The 22,559-nt window shown below is 49.3% G+C and overlaps 10 protein-coding genes across 10 annotated transcripts; 5 read left to right on the forward strand and 5 right to left on the reverse strand.

Moving 5' to 3' along the window:
* Positions 1 to 729: 729 nt before the first annotated feature.
* N7447_003279 (putative protein kinase (Lkh1)) lies at positions 730 to 2,977 on the forward strand (the record flags this gene model as incomplete). The annotated part of the gene is made up of 6 exons (XM_057227554.1): positions 730 to 1,530; positions 1,599 to 1,680; positions 1,734 to 2,081; positions 2,133 to 2,592; positions 2,641 to 2,728; positions 2,783 to 2,977. 6 exons carry the CDS (start codon positions 730 to 732, stop codon positions 2,975 to 2,977), a joined length of 1,974 nt encoding a protein of 657 aa, XP_057086895.1.
* Positions 2,978 to 3,828: 851 nt separating this feature from the next.
* Positions 3,829 to 5,402, forward strand: N7447_003280 (amidase; the record flags this gene model as incomplete). Its single annotated transcript, XM_057227555.1, has 2 exons — positions 3,829 to 5,200; positions 5,251 to 5,402. The coding sequence occupies 2 exons, from the start codon at positions 3,829 to 3,831 to the stop codon at positions 5,400 to 5,402; spliced, it is 1,524 nt and encodes a 507-aa protein (XP_057086896.1).
* Positions 5,403 to 5,518: 116 nt separating this feature from the next.
* On the reverse strand, positions 5,519 to 6,719 carry N7447_003281 (sideroflexin family transporter; the record flags this gene model as incomplete). The annotated part of the gene is made up of 4 exons (XM_057227556.1): positions 5,519 to 6,205; positions 6,269 to 6,363; positions 6,418 to 6,551; positions 6,616 to 6,719. The coding sequence occupies 4 exons, from the start codon at positions 6,717 to 6,719 to the stop codon at positions 5,519 to 5,521; spliced, it is 1,020 nt and encodes a 339-aa protein (XP_057086897.1).
* A 700-nt stretch (positions 6,720 to 7,419) lies between these two features.
* On the reverse strand, positions 7,420 to 9,699 carry N7447_003282 (PHD finger domain protein; the record flags this gene model as incomplete). Its single annotated transcript, XM_057227557.1, has 2 exons — positions 7,420 to 7,609; positions 7,667 to 9,699. The coding sequence occupies 2 exons, from the start codon at positions 9,697 to 9,699 to the stop codon at positions 7,420 to 7,422; spliced, it is 2,223 nt and encodes a 740-aa protein (XP_057086898.1).
* Positions 9,700 to 11,295: 1,596 nt separating this feature from the next.
* N7447_003283 (DUF2293 domain-containing protein) lies at positions 11,296 to 12,197 on the forward strand (the record flags this gene model as incomplete). Its single annotated transcript, XM_057227558.1, has 3 exons — positions 11,296 to 11,511; positions 11,566 to 11,688; positions 11,748 to 12,197. The coding sequence occupies 3 exons, from the start codon at positions 11,296 to 11,298 to the stop codon at positions 12,195 to 12,197; spliced, it is 789 nt and encodes a 262-aa protein (XP_057086899.1).
* A 500-nt stretch (positions 12,198 to 12,697) lies between these two features.
* N7447_003284 (uncharacterized protein) lies at positions 12,698 to 13,351 on the reverse strand (the record flags this gene model as incomplete). The annotated part of the gene is made up of 1 exon (XM_057227559.1): positions 12,698 to 13,351. The coding sequence occupies one exon, from the start codon at positions 13,349 to 13,351 to the stop codon at positions 12,698 to 12,700; it is 654 nt and encodes a 217-aa protein (XP_057086900.1).
* Positions 13,352 to 14,102: 751 nt separating this feature from the next.
* Positions 14,103 to 15,378, forward strand: N7447_003285 (uncharacterized protein; the record flags this gene model as incomplete). The annotated part of the gene is made up of 2 exons (XM_057227560.1): positions 14,103 to 14,468; positions 14,539 to 15,378. The coding sequence occupies 2 exons, from the start codon at positions 14,103 to 14,105 to the stop codon at positions 15,376 to 15,378; spliced, it is 1,206 nt and encodes a 401-aa protein (XP_057086901.1).
* Positions 15,379 to 15,791: 413 nt separating this feature from the next.
* On the forward strand, positions 15,792 to 16,202 carry N7447_003286 (uncharacterized protein; the record flags this gene model as incomplete). Its single annotated transcript, XM_057227561.1, has 1 exon — positions 15,792 to 16,202. One exon carries the CDS (start codon positions 15,792 to 15,794, stop codon positions 16,200 to 16,202), a length of 411 nt encoding a protein of 136 aa, XP_057086902.1.
* Positions 16,203 to 18,815: 2,613 nt separating this feature from the next.
* On the reverse strand, positions 18,816 to 19,547 carry N7447_003287 (uncharacterized protein; the record flags this gene model as incomplete). The annotated part of the gene is made up of 1 exon (XM_057227562.1): positions 18,816 to 19,547. The coding sequence occupies one exon, from the start codon at positions 19,545 to 19,547 to the stop codon at positions 18,816 to 18,818; it is 732 nt and encodes a 243-aa protein (XP_057086903.1).
* A 406-nt stretch (positions 19,548 to 19,953) lies between these two features.
* Positions 19,954 to 22,408, reverse strand: N7447_003288 (SDA1 family protein; the record flags this gene model as incomplete). The annotated part of the gene is made up of 4 exons (XM_057227563.1): positions 19,954 to 21,820; positions 21,874 to 22,161; positions 22,234 to 22,269; positions 22,362 to 22,408. 4 exons carry the CDS (start codon positions 22,406 to 22,408, stop codon positions 19,954 to 19,956), a joined length of 2,238 nt encoding a protein of 745 aa, XP_057086904.1.
* Between the last annotated feature and the right edge of the window lie 151 nt (positions 22,409 to 22,559).

A 22,559-nucleotide genomic window follows, 5' to 3' on the forward strand; every position in this document is an offset into this window, starting at 1 on the left:
ACGATTCTCCCGATGGCCCTTAAGGCGCCTTGTGGCGCCGCTAGGACTCTAGGACTCTAGATCCTCCTTAATTGCATTCACAGGGTGTACTGGAAGGAGATAATATCCCGCGTTTTCTCCCTAGAGGCGCATGGACCTCTGGAGGGTTTAACATGTATAGAATAGAGAATCGGTGAATAACGAACGTATTAACCTACATATTCAAAGAGTTAGGAAGTTGAATAAGGATGGAAAGAATTAAAAGAAGTACAATATAAACAGTAATTAACCATATTTCAGGCAACGATCATGATTATACAGAATAAAATCGGACAAAATCTCCAAAATCCCAAAATCCCAGTTGATCGGCAACGGATCCCAACTCTCCGACTCTTCCATCATCACTTTGCCTCCAGGCCCTTTCCCCTCCGTTTAACCAATGTCGCCAGGTTCTTCTGTGATTTACTTCCTGAACTTCCTGAACTTGTCGAAATGCAACTTTGAGAAAAAACTCTCTTTCCCCTCCCACCGCCTCAGCCCGTCATCTTCACGTCTCCGATCTCCTTCCAGACACACTTAACCTCAATCTCTGTCGACCTGGTTCCTCTCTGGCTGGCTTGTCCTGCCTTGAGATCACTGTATCCACCCGAGGAGCAGTGACGCGCGGTATCGAACTCTCGGTCACAAATTAGACCAATCTTTACCTCCACCTTCCTACTGTTCGTGTGACGGGCAGGATAACCTTGCACAATGTCCACCCCGTCCACGGCGACTGCAACGCATCCTTCTCATCATCAGGCTTACGGATATCCTCACCACCCTTCGTATCAGCCGAATACCTCCTACCCGGCTTCCACCGCTGCAGCAGGACCTCGCCTCGCGAACCCCTACGCCATTCCCGTCCCCTCCCCGACAACGACGACCCTTCCTTACACCCAACCTCCGAGAATTCCCCCCGCGACAACAACTCCGTCGGCTATGACCCACCAGAGTGGCTCTAGCGCGGCTCCCTCCGTTGGGGGTCGGAGAAAGAAACCAGACTGGACCGAGTTCTACAAGAATGGTCTTCCCAAGGAAGTCATTGTGATCGATGACAGTCCCGGTCCAGAGCCGTCCAATGGTGCCCCAGCTCCTCCCGTGACTACTTCGGACAAACCACCTGCGGCTCCTCAGCCCGCTGGAAAGAGGCGGCGAACGGGGATTGAAACCGCCTATGACCTGGGTCACTATGACCGCCCGTCCTTTTCAATCAATCCCCAGCATTACGGCGAAGAATCCTCCGCCACCTCCTTATCGACCGATCGAACCGCATCTTTACACACCACAGCTCCAACTTCGCTTGGCTCACAAGGCAGTTCGGGGCCGAGCAATGGTGTATACTACGAGGATGGCTCTGTTGGTCAAAAGCGGAAACGCGCCACTCGAAAATCCACTCGCGATGAGCAGAAGCGACGAGAGTTGGAGACCGCAGGCGATGCTTTCCTGAGTTATGTCCCACCTCCAAAGCCGCCGATCAAAGCAAAGGATGTCCCTGTGCCGGTCGTTCGCGATGTGAGTGTTTTTTATTATCTTTGCCAGATCTTTCGTGCAAATCCACTGACAAAAATTTGCTCGATCAGTACACTAGTTCTCAGAACAAGAAATTTGACGATGACGATGGCCATTATATTGTCACACCCGACACGCCATTGACAGATCGATGTGAGTATAGAGAGATCTCTGGTATCTTGTTGACTATGCTAACTCCGCTCAAGACTCTGTGATCAAACTTTTAGGCCAAGGTACGTTCGGCAAAGTTGTCGAAGCCTATGACAAGCAGCGCAAGGCTCGCTGTGCAGTCAAAATCATACGCTCGATCCAAAAGTATCGCGATGCATCTCGAATCGAGCTGCGAGTCTTGTCAACTCTGGCTTCGAATGACAAGAGCAACCGCAACAAATGCATCCACCTTCGGGACTGCTTTGACTTCCGGAATCACATCTGCATTGTCACTGATCTACTGGGACAAAGCGTATTTGATTTCCTCAAGGGAAATGGCTTTGTCCCATTCCCGAGCAGTCAGATTCAACAGTTTGCTCGGCAACTGTTCACCAGTGTTGCCTGTAGGTTCCCCACCACCTCTATATCTATATATCAGCCCACTGACCTATTAGTCCTCCATGACCTAAACCTTATCCACACCGACCTCAAACCCGAAAACATCCTCCTCGTCAGCAACGCTTATCAAACTTTCACTTACAACCGCACTATACCATCCTCTTCCCACGCCACAGCTCGCAACGCGCGGCAGCGCCGCGTTCTCCTCGATGGGGAAATCCGACTCATCGACTTTGGTTCGGCGACCTTCGATGATGAATATCACTCGTCTGTCGTGTCTACCCGTCACTACCGAGCCCCTGAAATTATATTAAACCTGGGCTGGAGCTTCCCATGTGATATCTGGAGTATTGGGTGTATCCTGGTGGAATTTTTCACCGGAGATGCCCTGTTCCAGACACATGACAATCTTGAGCATCTGGCGATGATGGAATCTGTCATTGGCAACCGAATCGACACCGCTTTGGTGAAGAAAGTCATGGCGGGCCGAGGTGGTAGTCTCAATTCTGCTTCCAAGTAAATATGACCCTTCAATCTTTCTGTAATTGGAACTAACTTTACCAGGTACTTCAATCGAAGTAAGATCGACTACCCCAACAGTGAAACGACCCGGGCTTCGCGGAAGTATGTGCGCGCGATGAAGTCTTTGACAGTGAGTGTTTCGCATATCTGCCTGTGGGACTTTGGCTAATTTCGTCTACTATAGGAGTTCATCCCTACCAACACACCCTTCAACCGGTCCTTCCTGGATTTGCTGCAACAGATCTTTGTCTACGATCCCAAGAGCCGGATCACTGCCAAGGAGGCATTGAAGCACCCGTGGTTTAAAGAGACACTTGTTGATGATGGCACAGAGGCTTACCGGATCGGCCAAGGATTGCATCGCCAAGCACGCACCTAGGCCTTCGATCCAGTTTGCACATCTACAATCGCCTATACTCGGCTCTTTTACGGCATCAGAAGGGGAATTCAACCGGCGTGAACAGGATCCAGCTATGGATAGAATGCTCATATCTTGAGGGTAATCTTTTTCTCTATCGCGAATGGGACGGAATGGTGTTTGCACTTCGGAAAATCATGATCACGATGTTTTTTTTTCTCTTCTCTTTTAATTTCTTTTCGGTCCCTGGGATTTCCCCTCGACTCCTGCAGGTGGCTGCAGGCTTCGGCTGTCTTTGTGACACCACATGGCAGGTGCATTGGACCCTTGAGCAACCGGAATCGATGTATCCTTGAGGGACCTATCCTCTGATGCTATTCGGTCTTTCATTATTTGCTTTATCTATCCTTTCTATGCCATTCTTAAAGGCGCTGGTTACATGTTATTTCTGCTTTCCCCGTGTTTATGGAATCCGGCTTTGGGAGCCCTGGAGGGTTTAGGCTAAGGTCTGGATGATTATACCATTTGATTGTTTGTGGCGTCCACTTGTTAACCGTATGTGTGTATATATGTGTTTCTTTCCAATTTCCTAATTCTTCAAATCTGCATATGACTCTCCTTGCCTCAGTCTCTTTATACATCGGAGCGGAACAACCTGAAGCCGCATCACGTTCTATAAAGTTAGGCCACTTCTGTTACAATTGACATTGCTAGTTCAGAGCAAAGCATGAATTAGCAATACTCGACTCGTCAATTGAATTGCATATTCATGTATTGGCGTGCATGAATTGCGCCGATCGTTAGATACCGAGGTCACCACCATCCGGGGAACTCCAACACCAAGTCCCCCTCTATCCAATCCACTCAACACCATGGACTCTCCAGCGTGGCAGGCAGAAGAGATGACAATCACCAAATTTCATGAACTGCTCCGTATAGACCCCTCCATTGGCCCGGAGCTGGTAAACAAATACCTCGAAGCAATCAAGCAGCACGACGGGACCCTCAAATCCCTCATCACCATAAACAGCGCAGCTCTAGAAACCGCCATAGAAAAAGTCACCGAAACACTCACCTTCAACCAAACCAACAAACCATTCCCACCATTACACAGCGTGCCCATAATCCTGAAAGACAACTACAGCACTGCAGATCTACCAACAAGCGCAGGCGTGGAAGCTCTCCATAACCTACGCACCAAAGATGACAGCGAAGTCGTCTCCCAGCTACGCGCCGCAGGAGCAATAATCCTAGCAAAGGCGAACCTCCATGAATTTGCCTTGCAAGGAATAACCCTCTCCTCGCTCGGCGGGCAAACGCTGAACCCATACGACAAGACCCGCACACCGGGCGGATCCTCCGGTGGGACAGGCGCGGCGCTAGCGGCGAACTTTGGGCTCGCGGGGTGTGGGACAGACACGATGAACTCGTTGCGATCGCCTGCGTCTGCGTGTGGAATCGTGGGCTTCCGGCCGTCGACGGGGAGGGTGTCGTGCATGGGGATTGTACCTGTTTCCCAGACACAGGATGCGGCTGGGCCGATGGGGAGGAGTGTTGGGGACGTGAGGGTTTTGTATGGGGTTATGAAGAGGACGGATGGGGGGAAGGTGTATTCTAAGGATGCATCTGAAGCGATACCTCGATCCAGTCGTCAAGTTCGAATTGGAGTCTTGGAGGCTTATTTTCAGCCTGAAAGCTATACAGATGCAACCGTGGAGTCGGAGTACATCGCCGAGAACCAGATCGTGCAGGAGATTATCCGGTCGAGCTTGGATTCTATACAGGAACAAGATGCGGATATCACTTTGGTGCCTATTGCCCCATCTAGTCATCCAGACTGGAGTTATGGAACCCTGTTTGAAAAGGCGGATACACAGGCTTTTGAGTTCAAGCACTATCTCGACGAGTTCCTGCAGTCGCCACTGGTTTCATCAACACCGCACCAATCACTGGAGTCTATTGCTCAGAGCGGCGAGTTCGAGCCACAAGCCATGACGCATGTTTTCTCTGCAGCACTGGAAGACCCTGGGACATTTTCACTGACGAGCGAGGCATATCGAAGTCGACTGGAGTATATTACCGCTCTCAAAGAGTCTGTGAAACAATGTTTCGATCGATATGATGTCGACGCGCTGGTATATCCGCACCAGACACAGCTTCCTGTGAGGATTGGTGCGAAGAAGCAGTCTGGACGGAATGGTGTTTTGGCTGCGTTGACGGGGAGGCCTGCTATTTGTATTCCCGGTAGGTGATTCTATTCAGTATGAAGTATTGGACTAACATGTGGAATACAGCTGGGCGGAGCCCTAAGACTGCTTCTGCTGTGTTTGGTGTTCCTGTTGGGTTGGAGCTGATGGGCCGGCGCTGGGGAGATGATGAATTGCTAGATATAGCGGAGCGGGCTGAGGGCATTCTTAAGGGCATAGTGGGACCTATTCTTCATTGAATGGTCTATAAGGACAACAATACTGACATTTATAAACGGAAAACGGGTCTATGTATTGTCTGACCTATGCAAAGACAATGTAATATGCACGCTGCGAAACGCCTAAGATCAAAAACTTACATTCCGCGATTGAACTCCACCATGCCCAAATCACCACCACGACCCCTGAACTCCTCCTCAAGGCTATCAACACTGATAGCTTGGCGAGACGGGAACGCAGCGAGCGCAAGCGGCAGCGCAAAGATCGAAGTACCCAGAATCAGCGCCAAGTTGACAGGCGTAACCATGCGGGGGCGGGCACGCAGCCAGTCCGTCTTCTCCAGACGAACGAGGATTAGCGGCGGTAGGACCATGATAGGTGTAGCGTTCAAGACACGGGAGATAGCCGTCTCGCCGACGGCAAGTTTAGCAGCCTTCTTACTCTTGCCGAGACTCTGAACTGGCTCGGCGTCCTCGTTGAGCTCGCGCTTGGCACGCTCAGCAGCTGAGAGGACGGGGTAGACGTCAATACCCTGACGGATCTCCTCGCCGCGCATGAGGAAGACGTTCAGGGCGGATGCGCTGGCAACAGCAGCGAAGGGGACGAGGCGGGAGAGGATGAGGCGGGTGTTCGGGGAAATGCTCTTGATGCGAGGGACGAGGGCATTCAGGCCGACTGCGACGGAGCAGGATGCTGAGACAGCCATGAGGTAGGACTTGCCGATTTGGGAGAAGGAGAGGGGGGTAGATTTGTTGGCGTTTGCGTTGTTGACGGCGACGTTGAGGGACTGGTTACCAATTTGCCAGAGGAGAGTGCCGGTTGTCTATATTGTCAGTACATTGTTCAGGTGTGTGTATATTTGGGTATGCGCTAAAGAGATGCTCACCTGCAATCCTGGGGTCAACATGCCTGCTGTGACGACTAAGTTGGAGAGCACGTAGCACGACATGCGGAAGGGCAAGAAAACGGGAGTTCCGGTGTCTGGTCGGTCCTATGTTAGCTAGTGGCTATTATATGACTTTGATGAGCCCATACCAGGGTGCAGTGTCGCATCAACCAGCTTCTTCGCCGACCACAACTCCGGTGTCATGATCGGGATGCGGTTCTGCTTGTAAGAAGCAATGAGGCTCTTGGCATTTTCGAGACCGGTAGACGAAACGAATAGGGTCCTAGTATGATTGCGATGATCAGTATATACTGGGAAACCCACCAATATCTTCAATCTGAACTTACCGAGGATCAGCAATGTCGGCGGCATGGCGCACGCGACCCCAATAGGTCTTCAGATCATACTGCGACGCGGGCAGGTCCCGACTGCCAGGGAGAGAGGCAGACATTGGATCAAGTGAATGACGGAGCACAAACAACTGGAAATGGGACCAAAGGGAGTGAATGGCGCGTAAAAAAAAAAAAAAAAAGTGAGAGAGGCGATCTGACTCCGCGGGGAGAAAAGCACTTTTTCGATAAAAGGGCGGTGTGCCGATAAGTGTGGATTGGCCAATCAGACTGCAGCCCGATCTATACAATGTCCCGCCCGGTACCTGGTAGGAATTTTTGTTAAGGGCCAGCTTATAAACACGGGTGAAGTTCGGCCAACTAGGAGATTATGCAGCGTAGAGGCGAGAGATCAATTAAGGAAGAAGGACCGCGGGGCTATTGTGGAACTAAATAGCCCAGGTGTTCCTGTGAGCATGCAGGTAGTGCAGCCCCGGGCCGGCTCCTCTCCCGAGACCGGTTCGCTACCCCGATATGCGGGGAGTCCTGCAGGACACTAATAAGAGAAGATGTGAAGAAGTATAGAAATAATTCTATTCTGGGGTTGTCCAGGGTGAGGGAATAGTACATAGGTATCATAAGGGGGTAATGGGGGTCTCAGAGGGGGTTATGAGAAGGGCGATTATGAAATGGGGCAGGGTGGCCCGGCTAATGCAGAGTATAAAAGAGCCCGGCTGGGAAAAGAATCACACAAAAGAAATCAAGAGGTACCGGTCTTTCCAAGACATATATGCATCCAAGATGGTAGTCAACGCACCGGGGTTACCGGAAGCGGAATGACTTGTGAGCCAAGGGAGAGAGAGGGGCTTGCCCCGTGGGAACATAAGATGTTCGGACACGGTGTTGTCGGGATGGTGTTGTTTGAGCACAAAAGACGCAGACATAGACGGAGGGCAGGTTTCCACGCTCCAATCCAACGCATCTGGTATGCAGCCAGTGTGTACACGATTCACTGGGAAAGTTAGTACAATCGACTTTGGAATCAAGGCCGATGGAGACTGATACTCACCATTGAATCATGAGATGGCCACCATTATCCATCGAGCGGCAAACACATCGTGTACCGTTGCTGGGGTTGCTGTGACGCTCTGTGCTTGGGGTTGCAAGATCAGGGTCGGTCAAGGTCGTGGGAGAAGCATTGTGGCGGGGATGTATGTCAAAATCACTGCCAAGGCGAGGTGGTGATGAGCGGAGATGAGTGAAGGTGTGTGATGACCGAGACAGTCGGTTGCCAAACGTCGTAGTGGGTCTTGGTCCCCGGCCGCGTTCTTTGAGGACCTGTCGGAGTGCCGATTGAGCATCGCCACTCTCGTCGTCCTCCCCGGGCAACGAGTCTGATGCAGCACTACTCCTAGTATAGGTCGAGTCCGAGTGCAGCAGAGACGAATGACGTTTGGGTGTCCGCTTAATATCAGGAGATCCTCGATACGTTGGTCGCCCGCCCGCCCTGGTAGAGCCAGCCCAGGGTGACATCCGACCCGAGTGTGATGAGCCGACGGTGGAAGCGTATGATCCCTTGGAAGGAGGCCGGGAGTCTGAGTCACTCCGGGATAGTGGACGCCTTGAGCCGTCATAAAGCGAAAAGGACGACTGAGCGCGATGTAGCACAGGATATTCCGAGAAGTCAGCTGGATCCGATTCACTCTCGGTTGTAGAGCCATCTAGATCAAGCCCGGTCAGGGGATCAGTCAACCCTGTGGGAGTCTCACTGAGTGGCTCCATTTCAGCCTTTGCACGACCATCTCGACCGATGCGAAGCACTACAGACGATGAGCGCGTCAAGGAACTGGTGGCTGTCGAACTAGATCGTGTCAAGGGGGCTGGACGCATGGGTTTTGCTGGAGACGAACGCCCTTTACATGGACTTTTTCGGATTCCGCTGGTGGACGCCATCAGTCCCCCAGCTTGACTGAGCGGCCGGGATAAGCTAGGTAGGCCGTTGTGTGTCATACTGCGGGTTAGACCTGGTCGGACTCCCCTCGGTGTGTAGTCGTCATCTTCCTCTTCGCTCTCGCTCGGGAAGGCAGTGAAAGGATCGGATCGGTGACCATTGGGTGCCTGTGCACGGATAAGCTCCTCCCGTCTTGACTCTTCTGCCTGGTGGTGATAGGGCTGTCTCAGACCACGAAGAGACCGCGTCTCAGGTGTGAGTTGAGGCCCTCCGAATCTCCGAGCAGGGGAGCTGAGAAACAGAGCCGGATCTTCAGCCTTGGTGACCGGAAGCCGGGGAGAGGTAGAAAATGGCGCAGGAAACAGAGCAGCATCAGTGGGCGATGGTGCTGAAATTCCAAAAGCGTTGCCAAAGTCGGGAAGATCAATTGAACCACCAATGTTTGGTAACTGGGGAACATGATGGGTGTTTGTAAAGGCGGAGGCCTGACGAGTATTGAAATTGTCTCCATTGCTGGGCAAGGGGATCTCGCTCGCTGTATTGTCTAGATCATGATCCCAGAAGAGTCGTTGCTGTGGGAAGAAAGGCGAGCCCGTGGGATCCAATGAAGCCAGCTGAAAAAGATCGGGCGACGATTGAAGGTTGCCGAACATTCGAGGAGATGCTCCGAGAAGACGACTGGGTGTTTCCAGATGACCTCCCATGCCCGGGGTTCCTTCCTGGGTATGTCCCTCGGCCTGGTCAAACTCGGGGATTTTTCGCCTCGATGCACTTGTCGGCGGCGGGGTTTGCATCGAGGCTGCTGACTTGGCTGATCCCACTGTCCGAGGGTAATCTTCGCTCATCGGGAGGGGCTTCATCGGGCGAATCCGTCTGGCCGTATCGGTCTGGTCCGAGGACCTCCCCCTGTAACCGGTGGTCTCCCCATTGTGACTTTTCAGTGGATTGGACGAGCCTAGACCAAACTTCTGCGGTGTGCGGAGGAGCTCCGGGCTGGAGGCATATGGATCGGAGGTATCCCAGGTCACTCGGGGGTCAAAAAAGCTGGATTCGAGTTTTGGGGTGTGAAACGAGTCGAAGGTATTCGGGGTCCTCGTCGGAGTTTGAGGCTCACCGTTGGGATAGCTGAAGCTAAACATAAACGAATCCATGAGCGTCTTTCATATAGGTATATAGTATGGATTGCAACAAGAAAAAAAGAGAAGACTACAATGTGACACCTCCACAAGGGGTTCAAGGGAGAATGCATACCTGTGGACAGGGTGATCCCAACTCATGTCAGCAACACAGGCCCAGTAACCATTGAAGATCAAGCTGCCAGGCAACTTTAATTTGAGAATGTGAGAGATAGTAAGGGAGTAAGATCATTGGAGTTTAATTCATAGTGTACAATGTAGTAAAGAGGGTATAAAGGGAGAAGTTGTAGATTGGAGAGTAAAGTGTTTTTCTTTTGCTCTGTTTGTCGTTTTTTTCTTCTTTTTTTGTAAAGAGAAAAAAAATCTGGTTTATTCTTTTTATTCTTTTTATTCTTTTTCATTTTTATATAATTTTTTCCATTTTTTACGTGGGGACTCGGATTTTTTTTATTTGATCCACAGTGTTCATGTTCATGTTCCGGTTATGTTGTGCTTCATGCAGGAACAGGATATGAACACATTTACCAATCTCCAATGTTCAGGACTCAGACCCCCCCCCCCCGGATCTAGACTACCATAAGCCTTCGGGGATGCCGGTTCAGCTCCTTTAGGCAACCAGTATGACGACTTGAGATTGAGGCTCCGGATATATCGTGGGAGTAATTAGAGCTTCATACGAATGTCGGAAGACCGTTCGGATATTCCACCGCAGAACTGGAAAGGGGGAAATCTAACGTGTTCAACTGGGGTAATCTGGATTTGGACAGCTAAGCCCCTGGCAAACCCTCTTGGCGTCTCTTTGTGCCTAAAGATGATGATTATTTACTCAATGTTCCAGTTCCCCGTATCCGCCGACTTGTTAGGGTTGTCTATACTCCGTATTCCGTACATCGATATTCATCACATAGATTGGAGACTTTCTTGACCTTTGAAGCTCAACCCCAATCTCACAATCTGGAGATCTGATGATCCCAATCTTATCCTATGGGATCTATCCCTAGGGTGATGGATCTGACCAATGAGGTCCGGATAATCGGTTCCCCGGCTTATGCTGATCTCATATGTAATATCAGCACGCTTGACCAGTCGATTCACATACGGGAATCAAAGATAATCGGGAACCTACTAGTACTTTAGGAGAATAGATGTATCAACTTCGTCTAAAGCGGTAATAACCGGGATCTACAGTGGAAACCAGAGACTACCCATATTTTGGCCTGTATAGTTCAAGTACTCCGTACGTTGCAATGAATACTTGAGATGTCATTATCCGAATACATTTAACTTCTTATACTCCGCACATAGATGTGAGAAAGACCAACTGTAGTTAACCAGTTTACTAGTTAACGAACATTGTTGCATATTAAGGCCTGATTATCCAGGCATCAAAGCGAGGCTGCACACAGCCACACACAGCCACCGTTCCTGCTTTGATCGTACATGGAAGTATCAAAGACCCTGAAATGTTTCAGGTCCAAAAATAACATTGAAGGACAATAAGATTTCGGTGTTGCCAGAACTTCTCCTTCAATGGAATCGATGTACGAGTCGCATCTGAACACCGTGTCAACCTTCAACTCATCAACCTCGTTGGGTCCATAAACACTCAACATGGCACCAACCACTAAACCCAAAGTCCGCAAACGCAAGCCACGTGTGAGAAAGAAGAGCCGTGGTGTTCGCACTCGCGAAGGTCACGCACGTCCAGCAGATGCAAGCTCGCCAGTTCAGCCGCTTGCCGAAGTGCTCAACGACACGACGAAGCGTCGTAAACCTAAGAAAACATGGGCAGCCCTCATTCCTGTTTCCGATGATCCACTCGAAAAGGTGAGCTTGAATCGTATCAATACTGAAGGATAACACGCTGAAGATCGAGACTAGAACATTGTTGAGCAAGTACCCTTGCCAGATGGTTACGTTTTAGTCCCCAAGGGTGATGTCTATATCACTCGGCACTGCCGCAGTAGGACCAAGGAGTCCGAGCGGATTGTCTACGTCGTTTATGTAAGTCCTCATTTAAATCCCCAGTTTCAGGCCTGGAAATGGACCACTAACAGCCCCAGAACCGCACGGGCAAAAGAACGCTGGGGATCCGAGTTCCTGAAGAAATTTACACGGAAGTTCTCGAATCAGCCGCCGCAACAAAAGAGTCGCGTGCGAATGCGGTTCAAGTACGCGACGCCAAGGATCTCTCTAAATCCCGAGAACTCCTGAAGAGCGAATTCCCGCTTATGCCCAAGGAAACCCTCAAAACCGTCCTGGAGCATGCCTTTCTCAAGGGATCGGGGCGTGTAGGGCGAACAGCGATGATCAGTGATGATCGAAAGACACTCTTGGCTGTTGAGGCACATATTCGACATGTCCATACGCCTTATGAGAAGTTGCTCGAGGAGGGCGTTAGTCGGAAGGATGCTCGGGAGCAGGTCTGGCCTACTATCCAGGCCGTTGAACGGGCCTGGCAGGGATATGAGAAGGGCGAGACTACATTAGCGTTACGTCCGATAGATGAGTGAAGGTCATTCGGTTTTATTTTGATGGGATTGGGTGAGAATTGCATTGCTGGAGTTCGTCATGGCGTTCTAGAGGCTATGAAGCTATGAGGCTATGGTGTTTGGGATCATTCGATGTTCACTAGTTAGGTTTGTGGGATATCCTGGAATGCATCACTGGTTACTTTATTCTTGATCTCGTGGATACTATGCAGGTAAGTAGGTAGGTCTTTGTGATCCATGAATGATAGTAAAATCATTAAGAATAGTAGCTGTGGCTATCTGGATGTGAGAAGAAGCGTAGGCAGAAAGGAGAGAAACAAGATGAATGGAAGAAGGGACAGGATAGCAGGAACAACAAGGAAAAGATCTAACCAATGGATCTTGGTCACTCGAGAACACATAGGCTGTCAAAATGCCTCAAATCCGCTCAACCGAACCCGTGCTAAGCTCATCAATCCCACTTCTCAACCCGAAACGGTGCTCATGAAGTTCAGAAACACACTGAACCACAAAGCCTCAACCTAGAGGCGTCGACCACGAAGAAACTTGACTTCGAAATGTGGATGGCGGTAAGGCAAGCCCGTAAACCAGCCGAAGCCATCTCGAATCATGTCCTGCATGGTACCCATCCGAAGATTGGCATCAGTAATGGCGTGATCACGGTTGGGCTGGTCAGTATCAATACGGATGTAGACATGAGGTGCAGGTCGCTCAAGAAGTGCGTCCATAATTGGCATCCCCGCCCTCTGAAGACGAGTCAATTCAGCCCGAGCGGCAGTTAGCACGTCAAGGTCTAGAGTCGGCATAGGGCGAGATCGAATGGGGATGTAAAAGAGATGCCGGTAGATGCCATTCTCGGTAGGTTCTTCGGTCATGCGAGTCGCTGCGATGGCTGGTGCAGGCTCTTGGGCGGGGGTGTCGATTTCCATCGGATCAAGTTCCATGAGATCGGGTTCAAATGATTCTTCCTCATCAGTTGAGGCAGTGGCATAGCGACTGCTGCCCATACCAGAACGGATAGGGCTATGATATGGAGCAGCTCGGTGGCTACTGGTTTGAGAGTTCGATGGGCCGGATCGTCCTGCTGAACGCCCTCGGGTTTGGCTCTGTTGCCTAATTTGTCTTGCGACTTGTCTCGGGATGGTACCAGGGCCGCTGCTTGTATTGCCTGACATTGTGCTATATCAAATGTAAGTGATTCTCTCATATTTCACTCAGTGGAGATCACACATACCTGTAGACACTTGCTATCTCCCACACGGAAGAGAGCGTAGGTGCTGTTACAACTGACGATGATGGCGAGTTAAATGGAAAGAGAGAAAAGAGACATCGGTCTCGTGGTCAAGAGTACTGTTGCTTAGCTATCGCGACACATGATATCGAAGTTGGATGCTTTACGCGCTTTGGGGTGTTGATGAGAGAAAATTTATCAAATGCCATGTCAGTAAAGAAAAGATCTAAAGAAAGAAGAAATTGAAAGAATAATAATCGTGAGATTGACAGGACTTTCTAAAACCAATATGATCCTATACCAGTATAGCCAAGCTTTTTGCTCTCCTCGTGCCGTATCGCTCCATAGTTCCTGATATAGAATGCCAAGAATATGCCAAGATATTCAGGGTCAACCCCACAGAACAAATCAGAAATGTTCTATGCATCTTCCTTCAAGGTGATTAATTGGAGCCATTGTAAATCTGAAATCCCAGATCACAATTCAGACACAGAGTTCTTGCTGCCTGTTTCCCCAAATACTACGCCAAGTGAATCTCCCCAAGCCTTTATCCAGGCTCCATAGAAGTTACACCAATCAGGTGAAACAAACGAGATGAGGTCTCTTGGGGGCTGACAGCCCAAGGAAAATTCCCCCCTCAAAATTACCCGTGAACGAACCTCTCTGATTTGTGATGGCCATGTTCATCATTCACCATGAGGAATCGCTCGTTTCTAGGGTCTTCAAACCGGCATAAATTTGTGCTGGTGGCCGCGATCTTGACTCTATTCATTCTTTTCAAGTCTCTACCCTCGCCAATCAGGCTAGACCCCCGCATCGATAAGTCATACGGGCAAGACCGACCACGATATCTTCACCAGTCTCCCTTTCGTGAAAACCCAGACTATGGATATGAGGTCAAGCTCTCCAATGCGCTACGCGCGATCGAAATAGAAAGGGGAATGCGCCACGATGAGAATGCGGCAGACACATTGTGGCAGATTATGCTACCAGGCACCATCACCCAGCGAAGCGACGATTCAGTTCAATTCGAGGAGAAGAATTCGGACTGGAAATACAAAGTAAGACAAACAATTCATATTGCGATAATTCAATATCAGCTCGAACGACAGCTAACTTGACAATTTATAGCTCGTACAAGCCGAATGGGCCGACAAGTTCATTTTCGAAACTCTCAAATCCATCCCAGAAATCGGCCGGCTCTACAAATCATACCCTCACTCCGTCCACCGCGGTGATCTCCTCCGCTACTTAATCCTATGGTACTACGGCGGGTACTATGCCGACCTTGACGTATACCCTGCACGAAGCATCAAATCCTGTCCCTCACTGCGCGAGTCAATCTTCAAAGACAGCAGAATCAATGCAAACATCACGCTAGTTGTCGGAATTGAGATTGACGAGCCTTTCGCTTCGCCACAAAAGATGCGCGACTGGCACTGGGCCCGACGCTACGGCTTCATCCAGTATACAATGTATGCACCACGACGGTTCAGTCCCCTGCTGAGGGAGATCATCGTCCGGGTACTGTCCCACACGAAGCAACGTCTCGACAAGAGTCATTTCTGGAATGAGGGATACAACGAAATGGATACGCTGGAGATCACCGGCCCGGGCGTGTTTACAGATGCCATTCTCGATGTGCTGTCGGATACATTGCCGCCTACACACCGGTTAATTCAGCAGTCTGTGGATGCAGACGCTGGGTTCTCGTCCTCGGCTTCGTCTGTACAGCGTGTGACGTGGGCGCCTTTCCACGGGATTCAAGAACCACTCTGTGTCGAAGGTCCTGAGGCCAGGTCTGGCAAGCAGCTGGGAGGACTATGTGTCCTGCCTGTCAACGCTTGGGGCAATGGCCAGCGGCATTCTGGAGCGGAAAACTTCCATAGCCAGCACGCTTGTATTAACCATCGGTTTGGGGGAACCTGGAAGCCTTGGAAACAGAGCTGGCAGAAGTACCTCTTTGGCTGAGAGGATTTGATTTCAATGTTTACATATGGTGTCCCAGGGTGTACAGTATATGGCGTTTCACAGTATCTTCCACTTCATTTGATCTTTAATGAGGATTAATACCGTCAAGGGTTTTGTTCCTAATGTTGATATCCCATAGGTTGTATTTTTAAGGCACTACCGTTCAATGAAAGCAAAGTTCTGTGTTCTAAACAAGCCCTTTAAAGTACCTTGAAGCCTGATCTATCAGGCATGTGTGCATTAGGCAACCATGTGACTCCTTCCCTACATAGAATATGGAGCTTAACCGCTTCTCATTCCCCATCTATCCCTGCACCCATACCTATTCTCTAAAATTTGCAGAAGAGCTCCGTGTCTGTGAACAACCCAAGGTGAGAGAAACTTGTGAATCCCTTAGCAACAACATAGCTAAGATGTCAAGCCACGCAAATGCAATGTCGCCAAAACTCTTTGTTGTGTTCTACCGACCACGCTATGGAAACTTTCTGCACTGGGCGCTGCATATAGAAAAGGGCCAAGAGCATGACATTCTCGAAGTTGATGGTGAACATCCACAGTTCAAACGCAACACGTTGATGGAAAACCCGAAAGAATCAAACACTTTCCTACAACAGTTCTTCATTGCTGTGCTTAGAGAGGATGACGTTGAGAGAGTAAAGAGTGCTGCACAAAGCGTGCCGGTGGACAACGAGACTGTTGAGTGGGATTGTCAGGATTACGTGCTGGAGATCCTTGATAAACTAGAGGAGTTTGTCTTAGACAAGGATGATGAGGATTATATGGATGTGAGAGAGATCTTGATGGAAGCGAGGGGAATGGTTTGATCTCGTGAGGGTAACTACAAAGTGAAAGAATAGGTGAGTTCTTAGTAGTTGGAAGCCGCCTACTCACCCATCTGCCTCGCTAGCTAGTCCCTCCTGTCACCTCTTCTGTCGTGTCTAAGTTGAACAACATATCTTCTTCACTTCCAAGGTTGCAGGCTGCTTTGGTGATGGAATCAGCATGGTTCGCTCTGGCATGGTCATCTCAAGGGTATGGCTCACCGGACAACTCTTCTTCCCGAGCTGAACCTGACCAAGCACAATCTTGACATTTTTGCCCATGAGTTTATCGAAAAATCACTGGGTCACTATGGGCTTTCCCTTGATGTCACCGAGCCTTAGATACCTTCATTATGTGTTGGATGGCCTCATTTCCCATTGTTTGTAGACTGAGTTGTTTGTTAGGCCGGTATAAATGCCCTACTCTCTCCTAGATTGAAAAACAATGAATCCTCTTTCTCTTCCTCCCCTTTACCAGTAGCCATAACAATATAAATATCACTCAGGTCACACATTACTGTCCTTGACTGTGAAGGTCTCGATTCAAGAGCATATTTGATAAGAACAACATTGAATTACCTAGGTATATATCCGCCGGGAGAGTGGCCTTGATAGTCTGTCTATTCCCTGGTGCCTCGAACGGTGATATTTATTGCGTTGAACGTTCAAGTCATAATCGATGCCCAATGGGTGAATACGAAGTACATGATAGAAGATCAAACGAACATTACTCTCATATATTCTCGTATATCAGTTATATACTATCGCTAGTGTCTATGCGGGTAATGCTCTCTTGCTTAGTTTTCCAACTTGCTAAGTTTCCTTCCTCTTTTTCTTCGCCTCATCAGACGGAGACTCCAAACATCTGAACCTGCATCTCTCTCATCTCTACCACATTATCTCCTCACAATCTTTGCTATTGTTGCCATTATGTCTCAGAGTAAAGAAAATCCAGCAAGTCTCATCTTTTGTTGATCGCCATGTCTTCTGTCGTCACCCATCCAACCCCAGCCCATTCCCCATCGATGAGACAATAATTAGAGCTCAAAAACACACCTCTATTGCTCTATTTCACGTTCTCTATCTCATGGTTGACCATGCTGAGCTGTGTTGGCAACGCCCGATCCTGCTAAGTGGTGCTCATCTCACACACAACACACGACCCCTAGTGGAGGGGACTACTCGACAAAGCCGACAAGGCTTGTCTAAGTGGCTTTATCGTTGAATTAAATGCAATCTTCTATCGATATACCCTCCTCCGGATGCCTTAATTCAAACCAAGGGCAATGAGAAGTAATAGGAAGATATACATGCCTTGATTGATGCTTGAAAGGTGACTCTGTATGTTTAAGCCCACAACTCCCAGGGTACTTCCATAGTAAGTCTTCCAGGATTGATAAATTTGGCAATGATTTCAGGCAAGTAATCATCCAAAATTCCTGCGCTTCTCCATCACGAAATGCGAGCTCAGGCACCAAAGACACGGTCGTGATTGGCCATCGACAAAATCGGCAATTGTCTGGGACAAATATCTCATCAGTAGTCTATCTTGTGAGATAAGAGGACATCTATGAAAGTCTGTAAGAACATAATCATTCGGGACTTTCATTGAGTTCAGGGTGAATGGGAGTTTCTTTGCTGGATGTCCCTGTCCTATCAGGTTCCTCCTCGCTTTCTTCCTTTTGCGCGTCCTTTCAATCGTCTCAGGTCGGGTCAGTGGGTGACGAGTTTTCATATCAATATCTATAGATTCAGGTCCACGTATCCCAGGTTTATACTCGCAGGGGACATTCCAATATTCAATTAGAGAACGACTCTATACATTTTGGTTTAGATTTCCATTTTTGTGTCGGGAAAGCTTTGGATGTTTTGAGCAAAAGAGGCATTGACGCGGGAGAAGATATATATTGTACTACGCACCTGTCTTTCTTGCGCTTTCCCACCTTTCAACACCTGCTCAACATGTCTTCTAGTGTTTGATATGGATGTTAATTTTGGCCCTTGAAGGATACCATTATCGCGCTCAAAAATGAGAAATATCGTCGCCGAGAGAAGATTATTTCGGTATTATCAGATACCCATCCTCCCAGCTTCCGAGATTTTTGAAGGTTCAAGTATACTGGGCAAGATTGCTAGGGTGGTAGTTTGGAACAATGGGACTACATCTTGGGAAGATATATCTTCCATTTGGTGACTGTTGTATTTGTATACAAAATGTGTCTCATTGACTATCGAGTTGCTTTACTTTTGTATATTCTTAGTTTTAGTCCAAGATACTGGCATCAATTACATTATTTCCAGGTAATCGGTCTGTAGGTAAACCAAACCACATCCACACCCACCTTTGAAGTAGATCCGAAAGTTGACTACAAGCCTAATTATTAGTAGCATCTAGAAAAATAATATAATAATCTTGATAAATTACATTCACTGCTCTGCAGATGGAAAAGATAATGATATAAGACAATATGGTGCAAGAAAGAACAACAGTGGGTATAATAGAAGTCTGACAAAAGAAACCAAGCCGATTCCAGGCCCAAGCATAAGCAAGAAGATAGTAAGCCATGCCATACAGTGGTGCGCGAGAAAAGGGAACGAAAAGCGAGAGCTAACAGCTCAAGCACCGTACATTCGCACATCCTCTGCATCAACTTCCTCGCGGCGGCGGAGGAATGTAGCTTCTTCAAAATCATCCATGTCCATAGTGGGTTGTTCAATCTTGCGATGACGCACCGCAAGAATGCGGCGACTTTGGCCCAAATTGGGGGGCAGGATGGTTCGTCCATATGAGGTCTCGCGCCAGGAACCGCTGAAATTGTTGACTGATTCGTTGACATCCTCATTGACGAGAATATCGCCATCTAACTCCAAAGCCCGCTTTTGGCCACCCAAGGCAAACGACGCAACCGAGTCTTGGCTGCTTGGTGGGATCGAGTATGCGTCGCCATCGTCGGTGACAAGGTAGTCATTGTGACTAAAGGAGGATTTACCAGCGCCAGAAAATGGCGGCAGCTCGGAGCATCTGCTACCATGGTAGGGCTGGACGCGAGGGGTCTGAGCAACAGCTGTAGGGAGTGGGGCCTTTTCTTCTGTCTTGGACATGTGGGTTCTATATCCGTCTGCGACAGATTTCCGGACCCGCATTCCGACGGACAGAAGAGAGGATTGGATTTTGGCGGGCACAACGGGGTGGGCAGAGAAGGTTTCTGCGGCATAATGGTGGCGGTGTGATACTGCAGGTGTATCTGAAGACACTGGCTCCGTGGAAGAGGTGAAGAACGTCGTGATGGGAGGTTGGAAGCGTCGGCGCTTCGACAAGTCGCTGGACGTCGAGTTGATGGAGGGCATTTTGGAAAAAAAGGGTTAGGATTTGGAGATATGTGAAAGGAAAAAGGTGTGGGATTTCAGATCTCAGGGTGATTTTGAGATGAGAAAGTGACGTAGTGTGAAGGGAAAGGAGGAAAAGAAAATGCAAAATGATAACGAGGCTGCTCAGGCAACGGGACCACTTAACGCGGTACGCGTAGATCCACTCACGCGTCCAATCTATATTTTATATTAGTGGACATCATATACTACCTACAACATAGGTACCATAGAAGAAAAATATCATCTTTCTAGTCTTACAATTCGAATGCAAAAGAATGGCCATAGAGGATAGTATATGCTCTTTTATATATCCTGCAACCGTGCAACAAAGGTAATGTACTGTATATAACGAACAATCATTATTTTAAAAAAGGACATAAAAGGCCTACTGGCCAACGTTTCCTCTGCGTCCGCCTCTCTTGCCACGGTCGACATGGGCCCGGAGCACAGCGCGGGTCTCCACCAAACTTCTCTTGTTCTTGCTGCGAGCTTTGCCCAGCGTCATGAGGAAGTTCTTCTTGCGAGCCTTCTCCTTGTTGGTGCTACTCTTTCCTGCCTCCTCCTTGCGCTCCTTGCGGCGAGCCTCCTTGCTCATATGATCAGTGGTCTTGCCCTCCTTGGCGTGGGCAATACGTTCTTCACGAGTAGCCTTAGCGGCAGACAGAGCAGCAAGACCCTCAATCTCACCAGCAGTCAATGGGTCATCGGTATGGCGGGAGGTCCATGGGGCAGCGACGCGGCCCTTGTTACCCGGAAGAGTTGCATCGGCGGCTGCCTGGGCGCGGAGCTCGGTAAGCTTGGCGAGATCGGCGGGTGTGAGGATGCGGGTGGTAGCCAGTTTCATGAAATCAATGGCTTTGTCGGCTTCCGGTTCTTTTTCAGCGTCCTTCTTGGCCTCTTCTGCCTGCTTGGCCTTCTTGGCCGCCGGCTTGCCTTCATCCTCGGAATCGCTCAGCACAATCTCAACATCGTCCTCCACATTGATCCATTCTCCATCGACATCGCTGTCGTCATCATCTTCGACATTCCAGGCTGCCCAGTCGGCTTCGTCATTCTCCACTTCGTCATCTTCAGCATCTGAGGGAAGACCATTCTCGATATTCCTCTTGCGGCGCTCCTCGTCTTTCCACTTGGCCAAGAGTTCCAGGCCCTCGATTTCACCGGCCTCTTGCTGACCGTAACGTCTTTCTTGTCTTTCACCAGCGCGCAGACTCATTGCGGCCTCCTTGCCACGGTCACGCTTCTTCAGCATCTGCGCACCAACATCTCGGTAAAGACTGAGAAGACCCTTGGACGCCATCATGACACCCTTATCCTTACTCTTCTTGTACATGACAAGATCCTGCAACAGGGTCTCATCAATAGCCAGAGGCTGTCTGGCACAAATTTCACGGATGGCATTCAGACCAGCGGTCGCAACTTCACCTGCAGATGCTTCAGACACGAACTCATTTGCAATCTTCTGAACCAGAGGCTCGAGAACGTCAGGAGGCACCAAGTCGTGGGAGGCTTGGGCCAGGGATGCCAGGAAGGAAGTCACTGAGGGCTGGCGGGGCGTAAGGTACTTTTGGAAGTAAGAGTAGAGCGGCATGATGTGCAACTTGTGCAAGCCGACCAGACGGGAGACCAACTGTAGCACTTGAAGCTTTTGCTCCAGGTTCAACTTGGACTTGCCGTTCTGGAGATGCTTGAAGAACATGTTATCAGCGAATCCCTGGGGATCGTGCAGCAAATGAAGTGCGGAGAAGTTGAGGGGACTAGGGTTGCCCTTCTTGCGCTCCTTGTTTTTGGCTGCTTTGATGGCCTTTTCGGCAACACGAGCCTTCTTTCTGGTCTTCTTGTTGATGGTAAGTTGGTGCTTAACTTGGCCAACGCTGATCTCTTCATCACTGTCTTCGTCTTCCAATTCTTCACGCTCCTTATCACCACCGAGGAAGAAACGGACTCCGCCGATGATGACCTTCTCATTTAGAGACAATGCTGCCTCCTTCATGACCTCAACGGCCTTAGCCTCGGTCCAGATCTGGCGCTTCCATAGCTCTCTGGTGATCTTGATCGCCCACAGGCCTTTAGCCGATGTGCGGTCTGATGTGACCAAGTTGAATAGAACGGTTTGCATAGTTCGGTTCAGCTTGTGGTTAGTGGTCTTTGAATTTGCGGTTCGCAGCTCAGAGAGAATCTTCTGGAAAAGCAGAGCGCGCAGGGTCTTGCTAGGTGTAGAGACGAGGATGGGGAAAAGAGTGTGCAGCAACCTAGAGGAGCGGTTAGAATCGACAGTAGGGAGCTAATGGGTGGTTCCTCATACGTTGCTGAATCGACAAGATCCTTCTTCTTCAAGAGCACCAAACTTCCAACCAGCTTCTCCCGCAACTCAGTCTCCAACACCAGGTGGTGCTGCATGAGCATATCAATGAGTTGTTGCGGGAAGTCCTTACAGATGCCCGGGTAACAGTCGGCCACATGTGAGATGAAGTCAATGAGATCCCGAAGAGAAATCACGCCGGTATCCGTAGCGGACGAGGGCGATGCCATGAAAATCTCACGATGGGATTCATATTGGTAGTGTTGGGCGCGGAAATCCTCGATATAAGACCTGGATAGCGCGAAGCGGTAATTAGCCCCCGATCGAGTGTAATAGAACATAGAAATCTCTGCATAAACTTACTTGGGATCCCTGCGAATCTTGTGCTGCAGATTGGGCCTGAGAATCGCAAAGCAAAGACGTTAGTATCACGGACTGAAGCCTCTAACCGATTGGCCATGGGCGCATCGGTTCAGACAAGGTGTACATACAGGTCAGCCTCGACCTTTTCCAAGGCTCCAAGCTTTCTTTTCACCATTTTGAAGGTGGAAATAATAATATGGTGGTTGGGAAGGGTGTGTTGAGGTCCGAAACTTTTTTTTCTCCGTATTCTCCGTATCGATAAGCGATGGAAAATCTCAATCTTGGCAATGTCTGATTTGGCTAGAACTATCAAAGTAAACATTCAA

Source organism: Penicillium robsamsonii (assembly GCF_028829455.1).
Source record: "Penicillium robsamsonii strain IBT 29466 chromosome Unknown utg000002l_segment0_segment0, whole genome shotgun sequence".
NCBI lineage: Eukaryota > Fungi > Ascomycota > Eurotiomycetes > Eurotiales > Aspergillaceae > Penicillium > Penicillium robsamsonii.